This window comes from Gymnoscopelus microlampas (genome assembly GCF_963454915.1).
Source record: "Gymnoscopelus microlampas genome assembly, chromosome: 14".
Taxonomy (NCBI): domain Eukaryota; kingdom Metazoa; phylum Chordata; class Actinopteri; order Myctophiformes; family Myctophidae; genus Gymnoscopelus; species Gymnoscopelus microlampas.
The window spans coordinates 18,378,319-18,399,237 of record NC_139951.1 but is presented as its reverse complement, the minus strand read 5'-3'; the positions used below and the strand labels follow the sequence as shown (position 1 = coordinate 18,399,237).

The window sequence follows — 20,919 nt, the reverse complement described above, 5'->3', positions numbered from 1 at the left end:
GTGTTGTGAGCTTGTAGATCAACTATTTTCAGCGCATAACTAAAGCAAGGCTTAAGGAAAAAAAAGACACCTAGCAACAAAAGAGTGTTTATTCTGATTCCAATACAGACTGGGACAAGCAGAACATCCAAAGCCTGAAAATGAGGCCATCCTGTTATAAATTCCTGATCAGAGCATGACATCATAATTCAGAGGACAAATAAAAGGCTCTTCCTAGCAACACAGAGATGCACTTCCAGATACACACACAACATTACAGTACAAATAAATTACAAAACATATAACAATAAATAAGATGTTCCAACAAGTCGGCGTCATCTATCAGTCCGAAATCCGACTGGTGTCATTGGCCACCGGCGCTCAGACGACGACCAGAGCTACTATTTCTTCCTGTCCTGACAGGAAACTAAAGCCTGTTATCCTGTTTCTCTGTTACCCAGGTGTTTATGGGAACATCACCTCATCGTAATAACAATCTAAAATGAAATATATGTTCCCTCACCGGCCCAGTCTCTCAAGGCCTGTGTTGTGCGTTTAGAAAAGAAAAGTCTGAGTGACCCAGCGCTAGATAAAGGTTTGTTAAGCATCCAGTTAATCTGTCCCCAGAAGTTACAATGTAAGCACGGTGTATCTAAAGAAAGCCTGGAATGTGACAGTCTACATAAACCAGAAAAATGTAGGGAAAATGTTTTAAAAGTGTCTAATGCTTTCCGCCTCGGGAAGCCATTGTTCGTACATCACTGTTATGAACACGGAGGCTGAATTGCATTCCTGTTCAAAGCTATTATTCTTCAATGGTCATAATGCTGCTGTCGAAAGGCTGATAATAATGATGTAAACGTATGAATAATGTTATGGCAAATTGCATGAGACTCATCTGCTGTGTGTTACCATGACAAAAACAGTGCTTCACTGGATGTTCTCAAGCAGTTGTTGTTTGACATTCCAGCTTTCTTGGGTTTCACACACAGAGCCCGGAAAATAAAATTATACTTTTTTTATGACAACAATGCATCCAGCTGTGGGGCAACTATCGTTGCATCACTACAATGCACTGCTTCACACAATAAAGGCCTTGAGACACCTGAAGCAGCACTATATACATATTTTTTTTTCCTTTCTTTTTTTAGCCGCATGCTGAAAAGCATAGCGGCTCTATATTCAGTCTGACTCTGACCCAACAGATTTCCGACATGTATTCATGTTTGCAACACTTTTTTTGCGTGATTGGCTGTCGTTTAAGCCAATGGGCGCCCTCGTCCTCCCAAGCTATGGGACTAGACACGCCTCTCTCAGTGGATTCGTCTGAGCGCTAGCCGAATTTGGCTAATAGTTAGCTTGTATGCTTGTATGATGTTACCAACTGTTTTTAGCCAAACGCGGTAATGTCCACTCTCCATTAGTTCTCGACGCAAGTTGCGTTATTAATCCCGTAATTTTCATGTATTGTACATCCCAAAATCAAATGTATTAACCATGTGAGAGAGAGTAAAAAAAAAAGCGATTCTGGGCGAGGTAAACAGAACACTCGCCCCAAAACACACTCACCCCCATTCATTTCGCGGACAGAGGCCGCCGGATTAGACCCGGGCGAGTGTGTTTGGGCACGAGCGTTCTTGTAATCCCTTGCCGCATATGTAGCCATGGTTCACATTCATGTTTCAGGGCTACTGCCTACCGCATGATGCATCCATATCAAGGGCCCTTTTAATACAAAAACCCACGGCAATTTCGGTCTACAGTACACCAGCCTTCAACAATAGTGTACAGTCAGTGGTCAGGTTCGTTCAGAAATCAATTGAAGAACGCAGGAGCGAGTTTTCCATATATAGCAAGCCACGCGCGAGAACGTGCATACACGCAGTACACTACACATGTGTCGTTTTCAGATGGTTTTAATTTGAAGGTATAACAGGCTGTTCAATGTGTTTTTGTGAGTTACGATAACTGACCGGCGTGCTCTATGCCGTCGTGTTGTGTTAAGTTACACAAGTGGCAGAAACGGTGCTTTCTGATTTTCACAATACAATGTAATCCACCCGCGTTTAGTTCAGTATTATAAAAGTGTTCACCCAACGCGTGTAAACTTAAGCTAATAGGTTAACAACAGTCTCGAGTCGGTCTCAAACAGTCAGGGGGGGGGGGAGGGGGGAGACAAAGACTCGGTCGAGAGAGGCAGAGAAATGCAGACGATGCATCTCATTGCACAGAGGTGCGTGAGCAAGATAAGGATTTAACTTCATTTAAATCAGCACAGTGTAAGCACAGTGTAAGTTAATGTCCGCTGCCGTCAGCGCCATCTTCATAATAGATAAATATATATTCAGAACAGAATAATAATATTAAAAATATTTAATAAAACAAAAAATCGAAAATCTTCTTTTCTTTTTTTTCGGGTTTTGGGCCTAACATGATGGCAATAGTCGGGTTCGGGCCGAGCCCCGGGCCGGCCCAGTCGGGCCCAGTTAGGGCCGAGCCTTCATTTTCAGGCCCGTTGAGAACTCTATAAATGATTAGTAGCCTTAAAGCTACTATTTGAATACTATTATTATTTTGCCTATACTGTGTGGCTCGCTGTGCATCACTCTGATTGCATCTTTCATTCATTCTGCAACGTGTTAATTGCCCATCACCTGACAACCATTAGCTGTCTTTTGTCATCTTCATTTCTTTATAGTTAAATGTTGTGTTGTTGACAAGATTGGGGCCAAAAAAGCCTGCCGCATGCGGCTTTATTATGACTTGTCATTCTTGTTTTCAAGTAGATTTGTGATGGATTCAGAAACATAGCAGAGAACCACATCTTCCAGGACTGACCATGCTTGAAGCAGACAACGGCAAGATTATAATTGAATTGAAGCTCAATATATGCTATTCTATCGCTGGGCTGCAAATGATTAAAATAAATGGTGTCACTCCCCTGACATTATTTGATGTAGTATGGAGGCTAATTCCTGTACTACATCCTCCCTTTACCAACACGTTACTCTCAACATACCAATAACCCTGTAGCTCTTTCTTCGTTCAAAATTTGGAACCAGTTCAGACAACATATTGAATTGAAATCACCCTCGGTTCTCACCCCTATCTGTAATAATCATATGTTTTTACCCTTTTGATCCAACCTACACCAAATGGAATCAGAAGGGCCTACGCTCCTTTAGCAATGTATATACTGATGGACTGTTTAGATCTTTGGGAGACATTGCCTCTACATTTAATTTACAAAATCTTAAAAAAGCTTTCTAAGAGTCTTTCAATTACGCAACTGTGCAAGCACTCACTTCGCGTCCTTCCCTTGCATACCTGCAAAAACTATACTAGTCTATAATGTCCCCCTCAGACTCTTTGAATAACATCTCTTCCATTTACAGTGCTCTTATCGCTTCTAAAATAAGTTCTCTCTCTGGGTTGAGGTATACATGGGAGAAGGAACTGGGGACGGAGTTGGGTGAGGAATGGTGGAGTGAAGCGCTATCTAGGATAAACTCTTCTTGTGCATGCCATGTGCCCGTATGGCTTATCCAATTTAAAGTTGCCCACAGCACACCCTACACTAGGGCCAAGTTGAGTAGAATGTTTCCAGACACAAATGACTCCTGTACCAGGTGTCTTCACTCTCCTGCAGACCATACACATACTTTCTACTCCTGCCCAAAACTTGCTCCTTTTTGGAAACATTTCTTTGATACTCTCTCTGAAGTTTTTGGCTTTCCGGTGCCTCCGTGTCCCCTAGTCGCTATTTTCGGTACGTCTCCCGTGGTATAGGCAGATTCAGTAGGTGCCAGGCAGTTTTACTTGCGTTCGCCTTCCTCATAGCGAGATGCTGCATTTTGCTTCACTGGAAAAGTCCTAGCCAACCTGCCACGTCATCCTGGCTAAAAGACCTGTCATCCTTCATCCACCAAGAAAAATAATAATTCACAACTAGAGGTTCTTTGAATATTTGTTTTTGAACTTGGGACCCTTTTCTTTCATATGTAATTTTTCCCACTCATTTTTTATATATTCTTATTTTTGTCTACAAGTCTATTCTTCTCCCCTCAGTTTTCTGTACTGCGTTCCTTGCGTGTTACTGTATGTCTAAAGTATGTTTAAAGATAATTGTCTGGTTAAGAAACGGTAAAATACAGTGAAAGAGTTTGTACTGACTGATTACGACTGCGGTCCCTGAAGGAGTTGTTCCTGGAGGCGGGGGAGGGGCCGGTAGAGGAGGGGCTGATGGAAGGGTCCTCTGGATCCTCTGCCTCCAGACTACGATTACAAGACCTGAGGAAGATTGGAGAGGGGAGGAATACAAGTTAAGGGGGACAGAAGTAGAGATAATCAAAAAGCACCAAGCAGAGACAGCAGAGTAGAACACAGTTGTACAGAGCATGGAACAGTAGTGTAGAACTGTAGATTAAAGACAAAAGTGACCCAGCCAGGTGTAGAATAGAGAAGAAAACCAGAGTGGAATAGAAGAGTAGAATAAAGCACAGATCAGAACAAACTAGAAAACGGGCTGGTATAGCACCACCATGAGGGCCATTTTGAAAGATTTGGGGTCAAGTGTCTTCCATTGCCTACTGGCTGCCTGCACTTAAAAGTTTTAGGCTGATCAATCCACACACACACACACACACACACACACACACACACACACACACACACACACACACACACACACACACACACACACACACACACACACACACACACACACACACACACACACACACACACACACACACACACACACACACACACACACACACACACACACACACACAGGCGAAAGCATAGTCTCCAACCCAGGGTTTCCAGCCTGGCAGAGATAAACACTTAGAAACAGTTAACAATTTTTTGTGTACCTGATGATCTGTAAGATGTTGCTGACAGTGGCTTCCTTCTCTGGGACGTGGAGACCATCAGAACCAGACCGAGACAGGAAGTTATGTTGTCCACTGTAGTTGGACACAAACTAGGGAAAGAGGCGGACAGACAGAAGTGGAAGTGAGAGAGAGAGAGAAAGCGAGAAAGAGTGACTACCTGAGTGAGTGAGAGTGAGAGTGTGTGTGTGTGTGTGTGTGTGTGTGTGTGTGTGTGTGTGTGTGTGTGTGTGTGTGTGTGTGTGTGTGTGTGTGTGTGTGTGTGTGTGTGTGTGTGTGTGTGTGTGCACGCTCTTACCTCCAGTGAGTCATCTGTATCATCTAGAGGTGGTTTAAGGCTGATGATGCTGGCTGTCCCATCCAGTGCATCACTCAGTTCCTTCAGGAACACCCCACAGAATGGCACCACCTGGGTGTACATATCACAACAACCCATTATTTTCAACTACAGTATGTCCCGGCACATCGTCGATGATCATGACACAATCGTTTTTAATGGGTTGCACAGGGTGACAAAAGCGTAGTGAATGTAGGAATTGGTTAAAGTAAAAAAGTTAGTAAGTCTGTATGAATGGCAATTCAAGAATTAACCTGCAATAAATCTAGACCTGTAATAATTTAAAGCAGATATACTTCGTGTTTAGCCTACTTGGTGCCCTCCTTTTTCCCTTCACAACAAATCACTTTGGTGACAATAGCCGATATACAAGCTTACAACTCGCCACGCAATGTGAGCGTGTAGATTGGCTATTTCTACAGAATGTTCCCCTATTATGACATGCCTTGAACAGGGATGCTAGGGTTCATGTAGTGAAACTACAGCAGACCCACCTTGCATCCTGGGATATTGAGTGCCCTGGTAACGAGCTTCTTGTACTCTGTGGAAGACTCATGCTGGGCCATGGCATCCTTCAGGCCTCTCATGGTCTCGATGTCTGACTGGTCCATGAACTGCCACATCTTAAGCACCTTACGGGACCTGACAAGCAAAGGAAACACATTACACTACGTATAAATCAGTCCAACAAACAAATCCTATGTGTGTGTACGTACGTGTGTGTGCTCATGCCTTCTAACCTGAGACCAGCCAGGAACTCCATGACAGCGTTGTAATTGCCCATGTTCCAGCAGCACTTGGCCACATGGACCAGGTAGGAGAAGACCTCCCTCTTCTCCTCCATGGAGCCTGCAGTGAGGACCAGCCACGTAACCCACGAACTCACCTGTTCATAAACAAACAAACAGTTATTAGTTATCATTATAATTATAATTATTATTACTAGGCCTACTCGGGAACGATGCAAGTTGGGAACGTTGATCGGACAGTTCTCGAGATACATGAACTACAGACGTACAGACCGACGGACACACAGACAGAGATTTTGTAGATTTATTGTAAGATTATCTGTTAGTCTGATAAACAATCACGCCATTTCTTCTCTTCTACCATATAATGGCATCATCAGTAGAGCGGCCGGATGGCAACCGCAAGGTTCCCAGTTCGATCCCGGGCTCCGCCAGAGTTAGTGTCGAAGTGTCCTTGAGCTGAACCCCTAACTGCTCCCGATGAGCAGGTTGGTGCATGGTTCCCTCCGCCATCGGTGTATGAATGTGTGTGTGAATGGGTGAATGTAATGCTCAATCAGTGTAAAGCGCTTTGGATAAAAGCGCTATATAAATGCACCATTTAGGTCATCATTAGGTAGACACTCCCCTAACCAGCCCAATACAGTCCACTTAATGGCATTCCTCTTATGTTATGTGATTTATGTTTATTGTAATATTATCATTATTATACATTTTATTTGTGGGCACCTTACAGTAGACTCAAGGTCGCTTTACATACAAAAAAATAAGGCACAAGGGAAACAAGGCAAAAAAAAATCAGATTTGTAGAAATTACATTTACTTTTAATATAACTTGAAATATAATTGGGGGTCGAGACAGATTTAAGTATTTTGGAACTAATTGGTCCTACAATTTCATGTACTGGGCCAAACGTCTAGACAACACTGGACACGACGCCACATCATAACTCCTTATCGCTGCCATTGTGTTGCGACTAAGCCCCCCAGACTGAAACAATGCTTATTACATAAACAGTTCCACACGCAACTGATGGTCAGTCTTAATGTGTGTGTCCCTGTGGAGCAAGCTTACTCATGCTCATGTCATCTCTTTAGCATTCCTGTATGTCGACCGGCCGGCGTCTGCACTGATTCTGCACAGACCCCAGCCAGCCCCTTACACATCACACACACACACACACACACACACACACACGCGAGAACATGCTCAGATACTGATCAGCTGCAGTGCTGCACGTCTTGTGTCAACTGTGCACAAGCGTGCATACGCAGTACGCATGCATGCATGCAGACAGACAGACAGACAGACAGACAGACAGACAGACAGACAGACCAGACATACATACAGTATATATATATACATACATACAAGACATACAGTACATACATACATACATACATACAGTACATACATACATACAGTACTGTAATAGTCGCTGTCAGGCGGAAACCTTGTATGAAATTGGAAAAGGGAATGTTCCAGTGGATTATTTAGTCACATGCTCTTGTTAATACTTTTCACTGGTTACATGTATAAACCCAAAGACACACTTAACCAATTTCACAAAGAAGAAATAATATATATAAATATATAGAGAGAGAAAATAGCCGATCTACAAGCTAACAAGCTGTGAGCTTGTGTCTGAGTGTGTATGTCTATTTGCACAATTTTTGTGCGACACTCTCTCAACGTAGGGCATTAATTTACGAACAAACATAAAAAGTTGAAATACGGAGATACAAGGTTTCTGCCCGACATCAACGATATACAGTACTGTATTATGCACACGCACAAACGCGCGAACACACACACACACACACACACACTGTAGAGCACTCGGCTCATGCCGTCTCCATTTTGTGTGCTATATGTGTGAAACCCCCACAAGTGCATTCACTCTCAAACACACGCAACAGCCTCAACTCCCTAAGCTCCTTGCAGGCAATAAACCCCCCTCCCTCCCCCACAGATAGTATTTCTGGGTTATGTAAGGATGGAGAGGACAGGCTTCCTAAAGCTCACCAGAGGCCGACTTCACAGAAGACTAAAAAAAGACACTCATAGGCACGCACGCAATACAGCCATGAAGAAAAATAAGCAGGCATATACATTTCGATATATAGTATATATACTATACTAAATAGATACAAACATACAGGTCCCAGGTACGATTCCAACCCTCAGCAATGTGTTGAAGTGTACCTGAGCAAGATACTTAACCCCTAACTGCTCCCCCCTCCATGCTACTCTGTGGGCAGCACTCAGCTGGGTGAAGCTGAAAAGTTCCCCCGCAAGATGTGATCGAGGTATCAAAAAATGTTAATAATTTAAAAAAAATGCACACATTGTCCTCCCTCTGTATTTTGGTGAAAACACCAAAATACAGCGAGAGGACAATGTGTTTCTGAGGGTAAACACCACCACACTCCAGTGGTTGATATATACTGCTAGAGGGAAATGATATGGTAAAGAAAATATATATTGTTTTGTTATGTAAACAAAAGGGCAAAGTTACATACTATGCCTTTAGATGCAAAAGAGTATCAAAGCATTGTATAAAATCACATTAGTATAATGTTAGTAGTTATTAAGGCCTATTGTTTCTATTAAATACAATATCAGCGTTTTTCTGTAATCCAATTATAAGTCAGGGATGTGCACTTGTTTCTCATGGGAAATACTCAGTATTTCTTATTATCTAATTTGAGGTCAACCTGTGAATGTGAGGATGAGCAGTTGGCTCTCTGCTATTAGTTACATGTCCTTGTGTTATTATGGTATAATGGTAAACAATGTGGGCACCCCTGGCAGTGGACGGTTGGTACATGGCAGCACATAGTTGGCACCTCTTATGTTATTCCAGATGGCTCTACAGTCTACACCATAAAAGTGTCTGTGCACGGTTGTGTGTTTGAGAGAACTTATAGAGATAGTAGAGCAGTCGGAGGAAACTCAGACACAGAGAAACGAGGAGGAAGACAGACTCAATGTGACAGCAAGAGAAAACAACAAACAAGCAAGAATAATAAAAAGAAAAGGTGTGTGTGTGTGTGTGTGTGTGTGTGTGTGTGTGTGTGTGTGTGTGTGTGTGTGTGTGTGTGTGTGTGTTGTTCGTGTGTGAGCGCACATGCGCGTGCGTGTCCTTTTTGGCTGACCCAGTTGATTGGCAGCAGGATCAGTGAGTCAAAGTGCCAACTTGTACTACATGCCGTCACGTAGAGAAGAGAAGAGTCTGCACTGCTCAGTACAAGTCGACCTCACTTTGATATGTGTGTGTGTGTGTGTGTGTGTGTGTGTGTGTGTGTGTGTGTGTGTGTGTGTGTGTGTGTGTGTGTGTGTGTGTGTGTGTGTGTGTGTGTGTGTGTGTGTGTGTGTGCAGTCTGTGCACGCTCGCACATGCCCGCATCTATGTCTGTGTATGATTGTGTGAGTCCGTCTGTCTGTCTCATTCTGTGTGTATGTTATTAGTTGAACTATGGGGGTCAGTTTCCCCTTGATGCATGCATTACATAACCAAGGTTGACAGGGAGCTATTACAAACTCAACACATGAGCACATACTGTGCCTGTCAAAGCTAAACGCTCTGGACAGGAACAACCCCCCCCCTCTCTCTTCAATAACCTCTCTCCATCCTATCCTCTCAACTGCCATACATGGGTCGAAAAGTCACAGAATCACACTTAAACAACAATGTGTTTGCTGAAAGAGGGTTATTTTCAAACGCCTCTGTCTCAACAATGAGTGGGAGTGGGGGTACAAGTACTGTATATGTGCGAGTATCATTTTGTCAACCAAGTGATTTATTGTTACCTATATCATTATAGGTAGGATGGTACGATGCTGCATGTCAGCATCAAAAAGTAATTTAAGGCTCTGTCAGTGACCCACACGGATCTAATGATGTCATTTGAAACTCATTCCATTATGCCCATATATGGATAGAATGCACATTAGGGGAAAACTGTTATTTGGTTCTGTCTCTTTTCTCCCTGACTTAAATGAAAACCAGCTGATGTTAAAGGCATGCAACATAAAGATGACATCATCACTCTCACTCACGAGGGTCTACCAATATCTGTGTGTGTGTGTGTGTGTGTGTGTGTGTGTGTGTGTGTGTGTGTGTGTGTGTGTGTGTGTGTGTGTGTGTGTGTGTGTGTGTGTGTGTGTGTGTGTGTGTGTGCGTGTTTGTGTGTGTGTGTGTGTGTGTAAACAGTACTGTATTATTTTGATTGTTTATGCTTAGAATCACTCAGCATAAAAGACTCTTCAGGGCTCAAGTTACCAACACACCAAATTACCAACACACCTCTGTGTGTGTGTGTGTGCGTGTGTGTGTGTGTGTGTGTGTGTGTGTGTGTGTGTGTGTGTGTGTGTGTGTGTGTGTGTGTGTGTGTGTGTGTGTGTGTGTGTGTGTGTGTGTGTGTGTGTGTGTGTGTGTGTGTGCATGCGCGCCTGCGTGCGTGCGTGCGTGCGTGCGCGCTTATTTTATGATTTGAGTTGGTGTGACTGGTATAAAGGATAAAGGATACAGTACACAAGTATAGGAAATGACTGCTTAAATGTGCATTCCCCAAACAAATTAGCATCACATCACAAGGTGTCTTACTGTCTCTCAGAGGATGCCATGTAAATGTATCAGTATTATTTTTTCCCCACCAAATCTATGGTCTATAAAGCCAGCTATGTTAACTAAATTAGACAAAGTTGATGCTGCCTATATTCTATTCTCATGAAAAAAAACACCTATTCATCTTCTGCAACATTGGTGCGTCAGCATTGCCTCCACATCTCAGACCGTTATTTAACATCAGACTATTGTTACCTTCCCTCTGTTACTTGGCTTTTATAAAGACATTTCCCCTAGAGTCCTCTAGGACTGAAGAGAGAGAGAGAATAAAGAGAAATTATGATTAAACTGAGCCAGCGCTTGGCTGTGTGAGAGAGAAACCCAGGGGTAAACCTGAGCAGGTTTAAGCCAGCACAGCCCTTAGAAGGCAGTGATTCCAAGCATGGTTCGGCAGTGAACGTGCCAAAAATGTGCGACGCATCAAGGAGCTTCAAACAAACGGAGCACGGAATGGAGTCTAAGTTAATTGCATATGATCGGATCACATCAACAACAGTTGAGTTAAACTGCCTGAAATCCTACAGAATCAAGTCTAATCTCAGAGTGGAGGTGGCTCTTAAGTGAATCATGCAATTCTGAACCACATGAAACTGAACCACTTTGGAAACTACAATCTCTAAATCTCTGAATTCTCTTGGAGTGATCTCTCCTCACCTCGTTGAAGCGTGCCACCAGGTCCTCCACAGCATTGCTACGCTGTGCATTCTGGGTGGGCATGGCGGGTGCCGACAGCGAGGCCTTGAGGTTGGGGTGGCGTCTGGTTTGACATTCAGGGCTGCCCAGGTCTCGTGTGAGGAAACAGAGGTAGTCCAGAGGAAAGACCTGGACACAGAGATATATAGACGGATGGATGGTTAGATAAGATGAAATACGAGATGCTCCCTGAGAAAACATATTCAGTGCATAATAAAACAAAAGAATGGAAATAAGAGACCAAGAAAACAAAGAGGCAAATCTGATGCAAAATACTGAGATTAGTAATATAACAATTACTGTACAAGAATGAATCACAATCACTGCAGAGTGCGTGTGTGATTATGTGTGGGTTACTACTGTCAAAGATGTCTAATTCAATCTGCTCTCATAATTATACTGCATCACTCTCCTCTTGTTATTACAATCTCTACAAGAAAATCTGTGTCCATCGACACAGACATTTTGATCCTGCTCGAAATACCAGAAGTGAAGTCAATGAAGCTGTCTAAGGCACAGGCTGTAAAAGGTATATTGTTTTCTAAATCCATTTAGAATTTACATCCATCTCAAAAATGGGGGTTAGGGCTGGGGTAGGGTAAGGGTATATGAAATGAATGAAAGTTGTGGGTGTGTGTGTGTGTGTGTGTGTGTGTGTGTGTGTGTGTGTGTGTGTGTGTGTGTGTGTGTGTGTGTGTGTGTGTGTGTGTGTGTATACACACATATTGAATGTGTTGTGCATGTCTGTGTTTGTTTGTTTGTGTGTGTGCGCGCGTGCATGCTTCCCACCCACCCGCTGGTACAGCTGCTGCTCCTGTTGGGTGAGGATGCATGCGATCTCCTCGGGGAACTGGACCAGATGACGCAGCTCGGCCAGCTCCTTGCTGATCCCACTGACACTGGGGGGCAGAGAGCTGCTACTGGTCATACTGTTAGCCAGCTGACGCTCTGCATGGACACAAAGAGAGAGAGAGACAATTTCAAATCAATCAATAGTTGAGACCTAACCACTTTGAACCTAGCAAAACACGAAGGAAAATAAAAGCCTGGATATCGAGGCTATTTAAACCCTAACGACCCTATTCTGGGGCTAACATGTGAGCTTGTAGTTCGGCTGTTTTCACGTAGAGACAAAACTGGAGGGGGTGGCCCGGACCGCTGGCCTAGCAGTCCGGGCACATAGGCTCTAATGTCGCCTGACAGCGCATCGCGGGTTGAGTCCCGTTCCTGACGATCTTTGCTACATGTCTCTCCCCATCTCTCTCTCCCTGTTTCCTGTCCATCTCCACTATAAATAAAAGGCAGAAAAGCCCAAAAGAATATAAAAAATAAAAATAAAAACTGAGGGGGCCTAGTATAGGGCCCTTGGGAATCCGATCAACTACGTATAGGGTTTATATGGGTTTAGATGATTGCTTACCTAATGTATTGAGGCTTATGTGTTTGTGTGTGTGACTGTATGCCACGGTCTGAAATGACATGAAAATGAAAGAAGAGGTCGCACAGCTCGAAGGAGTTTGCAACCTCTTCTTTCATATACTGTATATGCTTTTGCTCAGTGGTCAGCACCTCTGAACTATTGGTGTGCGCCCTTCCAGCTTGTTTGTTTGACTGTCTGAAATGACTCAATGCACTGTATTATCGTCACATTACGGCCATGAACCTTCATGCTGTACATTAGATCTCTAACTCAATACCTGACATATGGGGGTTAAGTGTAATTTGGTCGCCAGAGGTCAAAAGTGGCTCAACTATGCACACCTCTAGGTTGCCCTTGTTTTCTAATGCAATCTTTCTAAAGCTATAGCTCATGGTCTGGACGGACAGACTGAAGGACAGAGAGAAGCAGGTAAACAAAGTATAGAAGAGAAACAGAACAAAACACTTGACTGTTTGTTCTCTTCTTAGAATGTAACTACCTACATGTAACATCTATTTTAGTAGACATTTTGGCAACACCTCTGGTTACTCTGTTGTCTGACAAAAACCACTGATGTACCATTTGTTAAACGTTTCACCCTTTGGTAAATGAGGCACTCATTACTTGGAGTGTAATTCCTTTTATTACCTAATAAAGGATGCAACCGTTTAAAAGTTTATACAAAACAAAGGAAAATTCAATGTTATTGTTCTGCCTTTTAACTTACAGTACTCCCCTGTCAGGCTAAACCGGTACAGACCTCTTTCTTAACCCCTAAGCTTACACCTCCAATAGGAAAATTATTCAGTTCCAATGACCATTTTGTTATTGCATGTAATGAGATTCCTCTCAAGGCTACTTTTGACGTCGTCAATAACATCGATTCAGTGCTCTCACTGCGGTGAGTGACGTGACTGCTACCTGTGTCTATAAATGTTGGGGACAAACAAGCTGCCCTCTAACGGTTAGCCTCTCTCTGATGACTCACCACACCTCAGTCACTGGAGAGAAGCAAAAATCGATCTCCACTCAGCTGCTGTGTTTGAGTTTCAGTCCAGACCATTAGTCTGTCTGTGTGTTTGGACAGGGAACACACGCGCATGCGCATGCGCATGCGCATGCGCATGCACAGACAGACAGACAGACATGGTCTACATTGGAGCTTGTGCTACCAGGTAAACCAGTACAATTTCTTAACCCATTAAGACCTGAGGCCGATTCTGCAAAATGCCTTCTAAATCAGCAGTTCTCACATTTTTTTGTAATTCAAAATTATTCAACATTTTTCAAACACTTTCAAGATTTTTCAAAAATGTTCAAAAATAGCCAACGCTAAAATGTAATATGATATCACATGACATCACAGATGCTTTCCCGGTTTTAATGGTTTAACCATTGCCATGCAAGTCCCCAAAACCCTACCCACCCGAGCACTCATCATGACCATCTGAACAGCCATCAGCTGGGTGAAGCTGAAACTGCTCTTCCTCCAAGATAGAAACAGCTCTGCTGGACTTTGCACTCAGTGGTATATGCAAACATACTGCGTGCATACACACACACACAGAGACTTGGATTGTGTTCAAAACCCACGGCAAAAAAGCTGAAAATCGGAATGCCGTTTGTATTACTCTGATGAACATTGAGCGTAATGTAAATTATTACTAATAATGTATATCTGTCTGTGTGTTTACATGGGCTGAAGGGAATCCTGCTAACTGCTTTGACAGTGACTAAAGGTTGGAGTTGGTTGGAGGTTCATCAGTGTATGTACCTGACCGATGGAGGGCACAATAGCAGCTCACCGCTATTTTGAAAATATCGTCTTTAGAATATAAAGAGTCATGTGTCATCTAAAGTTTAAGTGATTCAGTGGAATCATTCTGTATTTTTTGAACACTATAGAGTCCCTATCCTGGACATGTCATAATAGCAGAAATACAACCACACGCTCACAATCTGTTGCAACACGATGAGTTCTGATGTACACTGGCTAAGTGGTAGAGATTTGTTTTTCTGTTTTATTCAGATAGGACAGTGGTTCTCAAAGTGTGGTCCAGGGACCCTCAGGGTTCCAAATGGACCCTTACACGTCTGTAACTCCATAAAAAGTTTGTTAACCACTGAGATAGGAAAAGACAGGAAAAGAGACAGGAAAGCAAAGGCAGAGAGTGAGAGAGGGGAGATGCAAAGACATAATACCAGGAGTCGGATTCAAACATGGCTCCTCACAACTCACAGGGTGCAGGTGGTCAGTGCACAAACTGGCTGAGCCCCCAGGCACCCCGTTGTCCTGTTTGTCCAATGATTATGTCATTTAGGATTAATGTTTTGCACTTTGTTTACAGCGCAGTGCCATGAAGGCTAGCACTGGGAAACACACACCATACATTGAGTACCAGGAATTAGACACACACACGTTGTGGTAATTGTCGCCTGTCCGACACACGGAAAAGCACACATACGCACGCACACACGCACACACACACACACACACACACACCATGTCCTATGTCCTGGGTAACCCTTGAGATGTGCTACAGGTAGCCATGGTAACAGCAGTTACTGCTCTGCAGGAGAAAAAAAAGTATTTGTAGTTTGATTTGTGGAGCTGGCTTAACAGCTTTGTGTGTGTGTGTGTGTGTGTGTGTGTGTGTGTGTGTGTGTGTGTGTGTGTGTGTGTGTGTGTGTGTGTGTGTGTGTGTGTGTGTGTGAGAGGAAGAGAGAGTCAGTCAGAGAGAAAATAGAAAAAGAAAATTGCACTCTTCTGAGCACAGATCCCCACCAGACCGGGTTGCCTACCCAGGGCTGTTGTGCGACCTGTTATAGCGCCACCATGAGGCCCATTTGAAGCATTTGGCATTTTGTGCAAAACGGCACACTCCCCTGAACTTTGGAAGCCAATCATAATGAAATATGACAAATCGGACAGATAAATGACATGACTATAGAGATAATGTGTACCGATTGGCTTGAGGTTTGAACAAAATGTAGGCGTGATATCAAAATTGTTTGGGGGGGAACAAGTGGATGAAGTTGAATTGCAGGATTATAATAGAGCAGAGAGGCAGAAGCAGGGGGGGAAGAGAGAGTGAGAGTGAGAGAGAGAGAGGGGGGGTCAGGGATGTCATCAGAAAAAGCAAAAAGCCAAGACAACAGTAATCCTCCACTGGAAAATGTATGGGAATCCTCAATTCCCTAAAAAAAAAGGAAATAAAGGCACATCCCGAGAGCGAGAGAGCGAGACACAGGAAACGAGAGAGGAAGAGAGAGCTGGGGAGTGCGCTGAGACTGAGCGATAAAGACAGAGATAGGGAGGAAGGTTTAAGTGGAGGGAGTGTAGTTGTGCGGTTTACACAGTCCAGCAGGTGTGTATGTTCTCTATCACACTGAGCACTATAGCAGAATCCAGCTACACTACATACTGTAGCCTCGAGAGAAAGACCAGAGGTAGTTTATGTAAACTGTACTGACCAAGGGATGTTATTTACCTAAGAAACGCACAGTTAATAATCGGGCTAGGACACTTACCTACACCACAAGCGGTTGTAATTACTTTTAGATTGAAATATGGACACAAACAAGGTTTTACGGAGTAGACCAGTGGTTCTCAACCTGTGGGGGTCCCCACATGATTTTTGGGGGGGTCCCCAGATGACAGTGAAGTGACAATTTAACTCATTCTCTGCCATTGATGTGTTTTTTTCCAAAACAAAAAAAAGACCATTACTGCATTAAAATAAATCAACATACTATAAAAAATTATCAAATATTGGCCAAATTGTCAAATAATATAAGAAAGAAGCAAAAATTGTGACACAATATTTAGAAGTGGAACCGAGTCAAACATAATGTAACGCCTCAACTCCTACAATTCCAAGTGTTTGTCAGGGTGGGGGTCCCCAGTTCAAATATGATTATTTTAGGGGGTCGTGGCCTGAAAAGGTTGAGAACCACTGGTGTAGAACCACAACACAGATCAAGATGCACACTGGAGCAAATCTTTCCATATGACCCTACTGACCACTAGTCCAGTGTGTATCGTCCTGCATGTCTCTCACCCCCCACACACAAACATTTTATTTTGGCAAGCAGCGTAAAATAAATTGTATAGAAAACAGCTGTACCCATCTGGCATCACATTTTTCTTTTAATAATCTATAATTTTCACACGCTCAAAATTGCATAATGTTGAAAGAAAAATTGTCACCCTGAAGCACGTATACAGTGATGTGGCTTTAAGCTGGGTTCATCAACTCATATCATAGGATATTCTCTCTTTCTCCACTTGTTGCTTTACCTGCCGGATCACACCATGAAGAACATCTCGCCGATCGTTCTTCATTAGCTTTCAGTAAAATATGAGCACTAGCACGATCCATTGGGGCGATCGTCGGGCCTCATTATCTAAATAAATATATTTCTTGGCCAATTATAAATGATGGCATGTACAGAAAGCGAGAAGCGGTCAAAAAATGTAATGCTGCAATATTGCATAATTTTGTAATATACTATAATTTTGCATTTTGGTTAGTTTTGCACTCCTAGTTTTGGTTATTTCGTAACTATAACTATAATAACCCAGTGTCCAACCTTCAGTCTCTTCAGGCTGTACGCTGGCCCTCGGACTGCTGGCTCCTCTTCCCCAGCAGTCCTTTTGAAGTGGAAATCATTTCATGGGTCACATGAATTTCATGACTACTTAATTAATTATGCTAATTATCCCTTTTATCCAAGCAGGCAGGGACCCAGTCAGAGCAAGCTGTCAGTTTCAGATGTGTCCTGTAATAGGCCATTACAATTATTTAAAAGTGAAGGTGCATTAACACATAGGTAAGAGCCGCCCTCTCCACCAGTAAGTCCTAAGATAATACATCTTTATTATCTCTGCCAGGTTTTTACCCGCATCTGTGTTCATTTCACAAACCACTGCACCAATCAGCATCAAATTTATTTCAAAGGCCAATGACCTCAACCCCTGAATATTTTTCAAATCCGTCAACGACAACTGTGTGTTTTTGTGTGTGAATTTATAACCTCAGCCATACCACTGACTCTTGCCTAAATATGGAGTTCCACCCGGCCTGGCAAAGATCAGTTTTGGATCCCAACGTCCGGCTTTCGAACCACTGATGTAAATGATGAATAATATAGAATTTTAGTGAGCATGAAACAGGGGGAGAGGATGCTCATCTGCATGCTGAAAAAGGAGCCCTTTATCAGTGTGTACGTGCGTGTGTGTGCACAATATGTGTGTGTCAGGCCAATGTCTGCATAGATCCTGTTCAGAAAGGTGATGGTGGAGGGAGGGAGCAGATAGGCTGAACATCCTTTTTAAAGATTCTTCCTTTATTTTTGAGTTGATCATTGAGTTGATCATTGTGTTCCTGATTTGGCAAATTAGATGCACCAGAGAGACACAGGAAATAAGGGGGGCAGGGGGTGATGATGACACAGTATATTGTTGTAAAATGGATATGAACCCGCAGCATCTTTGTTCAGTGAGCCGTCAGAGTGCTCCGCTTATTGAGCACACATCCAGCTGGGAATCTAATGCCTCCTCAGTGACACACACACACACACACACACACACACACACACACACACACACACACACACACACACACACACACACACACACACACACACACCTAAGGCCCCTCACATACAGGCACTCACACACATACGTTTGTATTACTATACTTGTAAGGACGTCGACATTTTAGGCCAGCGATTTTATGAATACCATTTTCAGTTTTCTGCCATTTCCAACACTAACCCTAAAGCCGGATATAGTAGATCTGCTATTTTCGGTTGTGACACCAGCACGCAACTAGTATAAATCAGGTACAACTCTAAACCCAATCAACCATAAAACAACCATAAAACAGAGCCCAAACAGCTCCTGGATACAAAAGTGCCAAGACCTATGACGTCAACTAATGCAAAACGTCCAAAAAGTGGTTTATCTTACCCCATTATCCCCTAAGTAAGGGATCATCTATGTCGAGCTGTGCAGTTATTGAAAAGTAATGCAGTATGTATTGGCAAATAATAACCCTCCAACGTGAAGTGGAGGAGGGTTGCCTTGCGTGCGTTCTTTTTCAGAGTGGATTATCCTGCTTACTGTACAATATGCCATGGCCACTCAGCGACCATTAAATGTGCTATGTTTATTCATATTTTGGGGCAATAAGCTCTTTGGATAGAAACCTTTCACGATGGGCAAGACCTAGCCTGTTGAGTGTCTAAAGTCTAAAGTTAACGGAAGTACTGGAATTTGGCGGAAGTACCACCCAAGGAAGTGACGGATCTGTTTACATTCTCTGTGCATGAAACACGTGTTGTGATTGGTCGAAAACGACAGTTTCCAAGGGAAGTGCAAATGATGGAAGTCCCACCCTATAGACACTCTGTGCATTAAGTAGTGACCAGGTTTTACTCCTTGGAGATGAGAAAATATGCCTCTCTAAATAATGCCATGGCCACAAGTATTCTCTGTGGGCCATGGCATATTGGCATATAGGTTTGGAACTATATTTAATCCAAAAGGAACAAGGAGAACCTTTTTGTTAGTCTGATGTACCTGTTCTGGATGTACCAATGAAGTCAAGCAGTGAGACACAATGGAAAGTCAATAGGAACTGTAATACCTGTAGGTGGAATCTTTCAACAACTATCAGGCTTGTTTGGGTGAATCACAAGCAATTTTTAAGGCAAAGCAGAGGAGCCTTGAACACAGACAGAGAGACAGACAGAGAGACAGACAGACAGACAGACAGACAGACAGACAGGCAGACAGGCAGACAGACAGACACAATCAATGCATTCGATGACAAGTTTGATACTAGGCTTTGTAGGTCACTCAAACAGGTGCAATACACCATTATAAAGTCAGATAAATTAATTTCCCAATGACCTTTTAAAAGATAGTACAACATTATCTACAAATGAATCACACCATTTAGTTTATTATGTTATTAGTTATTAGTAATGTTTTGAAATAACAATATAGGTTTGATGTATTATTATCATTATTATTATTGTTTATCTTATGGGCAAGTTTATCAGGTTTAAAACACTAACTGGACTGTCTGCCCTAGACTCCAAGAATAACATTCATCATTCAGTAAATATAATGCACAAAGCCAAAACAAATAAATCATTGGACTACAGTTGACAACAGACTTTGAAAAATATATATATAATTTCAATACAAAATCTTGAACCATGTGTTCCTTCCTTCCTTCCTTCCTACACAAAAAAACAGACTCTCATCCTGGCATCCAGGAATAAACATATTCTTAGATTGGTGAGGTGCTTGCCACTCCAGTGACATATTCCAGACATGAACAGCGGAATAAAACGTAATTGTTTACTTTCTCCGTGACGGGCAGGACATCGGTAGTAATCAATTAAGAGTTATGCTGAAGCAGAGTTACAAGTCTGCGGAAACTTGAAAGTAACCCGAAGCTATTAAACACATTGGCACGGTCCTCATGTGGGGCTCTGCTATGAGTAAGCCTGTAAAAAAATCTGGGTCCTGACCCACGGAATTGGCAAAATAATAACATCATTACGACATACAACCTATAACTATATTGTCACGCCAATTCCTTTAAGATGGAAACAAAGCTATCATTGTGCCATGGTGTTGTGTTTAAGAACTGGTAGAATGTGAACAACCAGTTCTGGAAACGCCAACTCAACCAGGAAATAAAACGTGGATTCACACACTCTCCCACACACAGTATCCTTAGTGTTAACTTACACACAGTATAGAGTATACACACAAGAGCAAACAAATAAGCAAGCAGACACACACACAAATGGAAGGACTGAAGTGAGGCGTGTGTGTGCACGGGCACGCATGCACGTGCGCGCGAGCGCACACACACACACACACACATACACCCACCCCCCCCTCCAACGGTGGCAGCAGTAGCAATGCACATCGATTTCTTGACAATGTTGAGTTACTGTAGGGAGTTTCTCTGCTGACTCACATACCGTATGTGTACACACATACTGTACACTCAACACGCATAAAAGGGGAGGGCTACGACAGATAAACGACCATCCTTAAACCTCAAACAAGTCTTAAATCTGCATAATGGAGCAAACAAAGAGTGAAGTAAGACAGAATGAGTTCTTTGATAATATGTGAGCTCTTCCAGAATACACCAAGACCCCCCAAAGACCACTATATACAGCCCCA

The 20,919-nt window shown here is 42.8% G+C and overlaps 1 protein-coding gene across 4 annotated transcripts in view; it reads right to left on the bottom strand.

Annotated features, from left to right (window-relative positions):
* plce1 (phospholipase C, epsilon 1) overlaps nucleotides 1-20,919 on the bottom strand; it is a 113,274-nt gene that overhangs the window by 44,115 nt on the left and 48,240 nt on the right. For all 4 annotated transcript variants that reach the window (XM_084079341.1, XM_084079342.1, XM_084079343.1 and 1 more), the window contains 7 exons: nucleotides 12,075-12,229; nucleotides 11,243-11,410; nucleotides 5,949-6,094; nucleotides 5,703-5,850; nucleotides 5,170-5,280; nucleotides 4,854-4,963; nucleotides 4,153-4,269 (listed from right to left, as the gene is read on the bottom strand). In XM_084079341.1, the coding sequence (XP_083935467.1) occupies nucleotides 4,153-4,269; nucleotides 4,854-4,963; nucleotides 5,170-5,280; nucleotides 5,703-5,850; nucleotides 5,949-6,094; nucleotides 11,243-11,410; nucleotides 12,075-12,229 (955 nt within the window). The remainder of the gene's footprint in view (nucleotides 1-4,152; nucleotides 4,270-4,853; nucleotides 4,964-5,169; nucleotides 5,281-5,702; nucleotides 5,851-5,948; nucleotides 6,095-11,242; nucleotides 11,411-12,074; nucleotides 12,230-20,919) is intronic.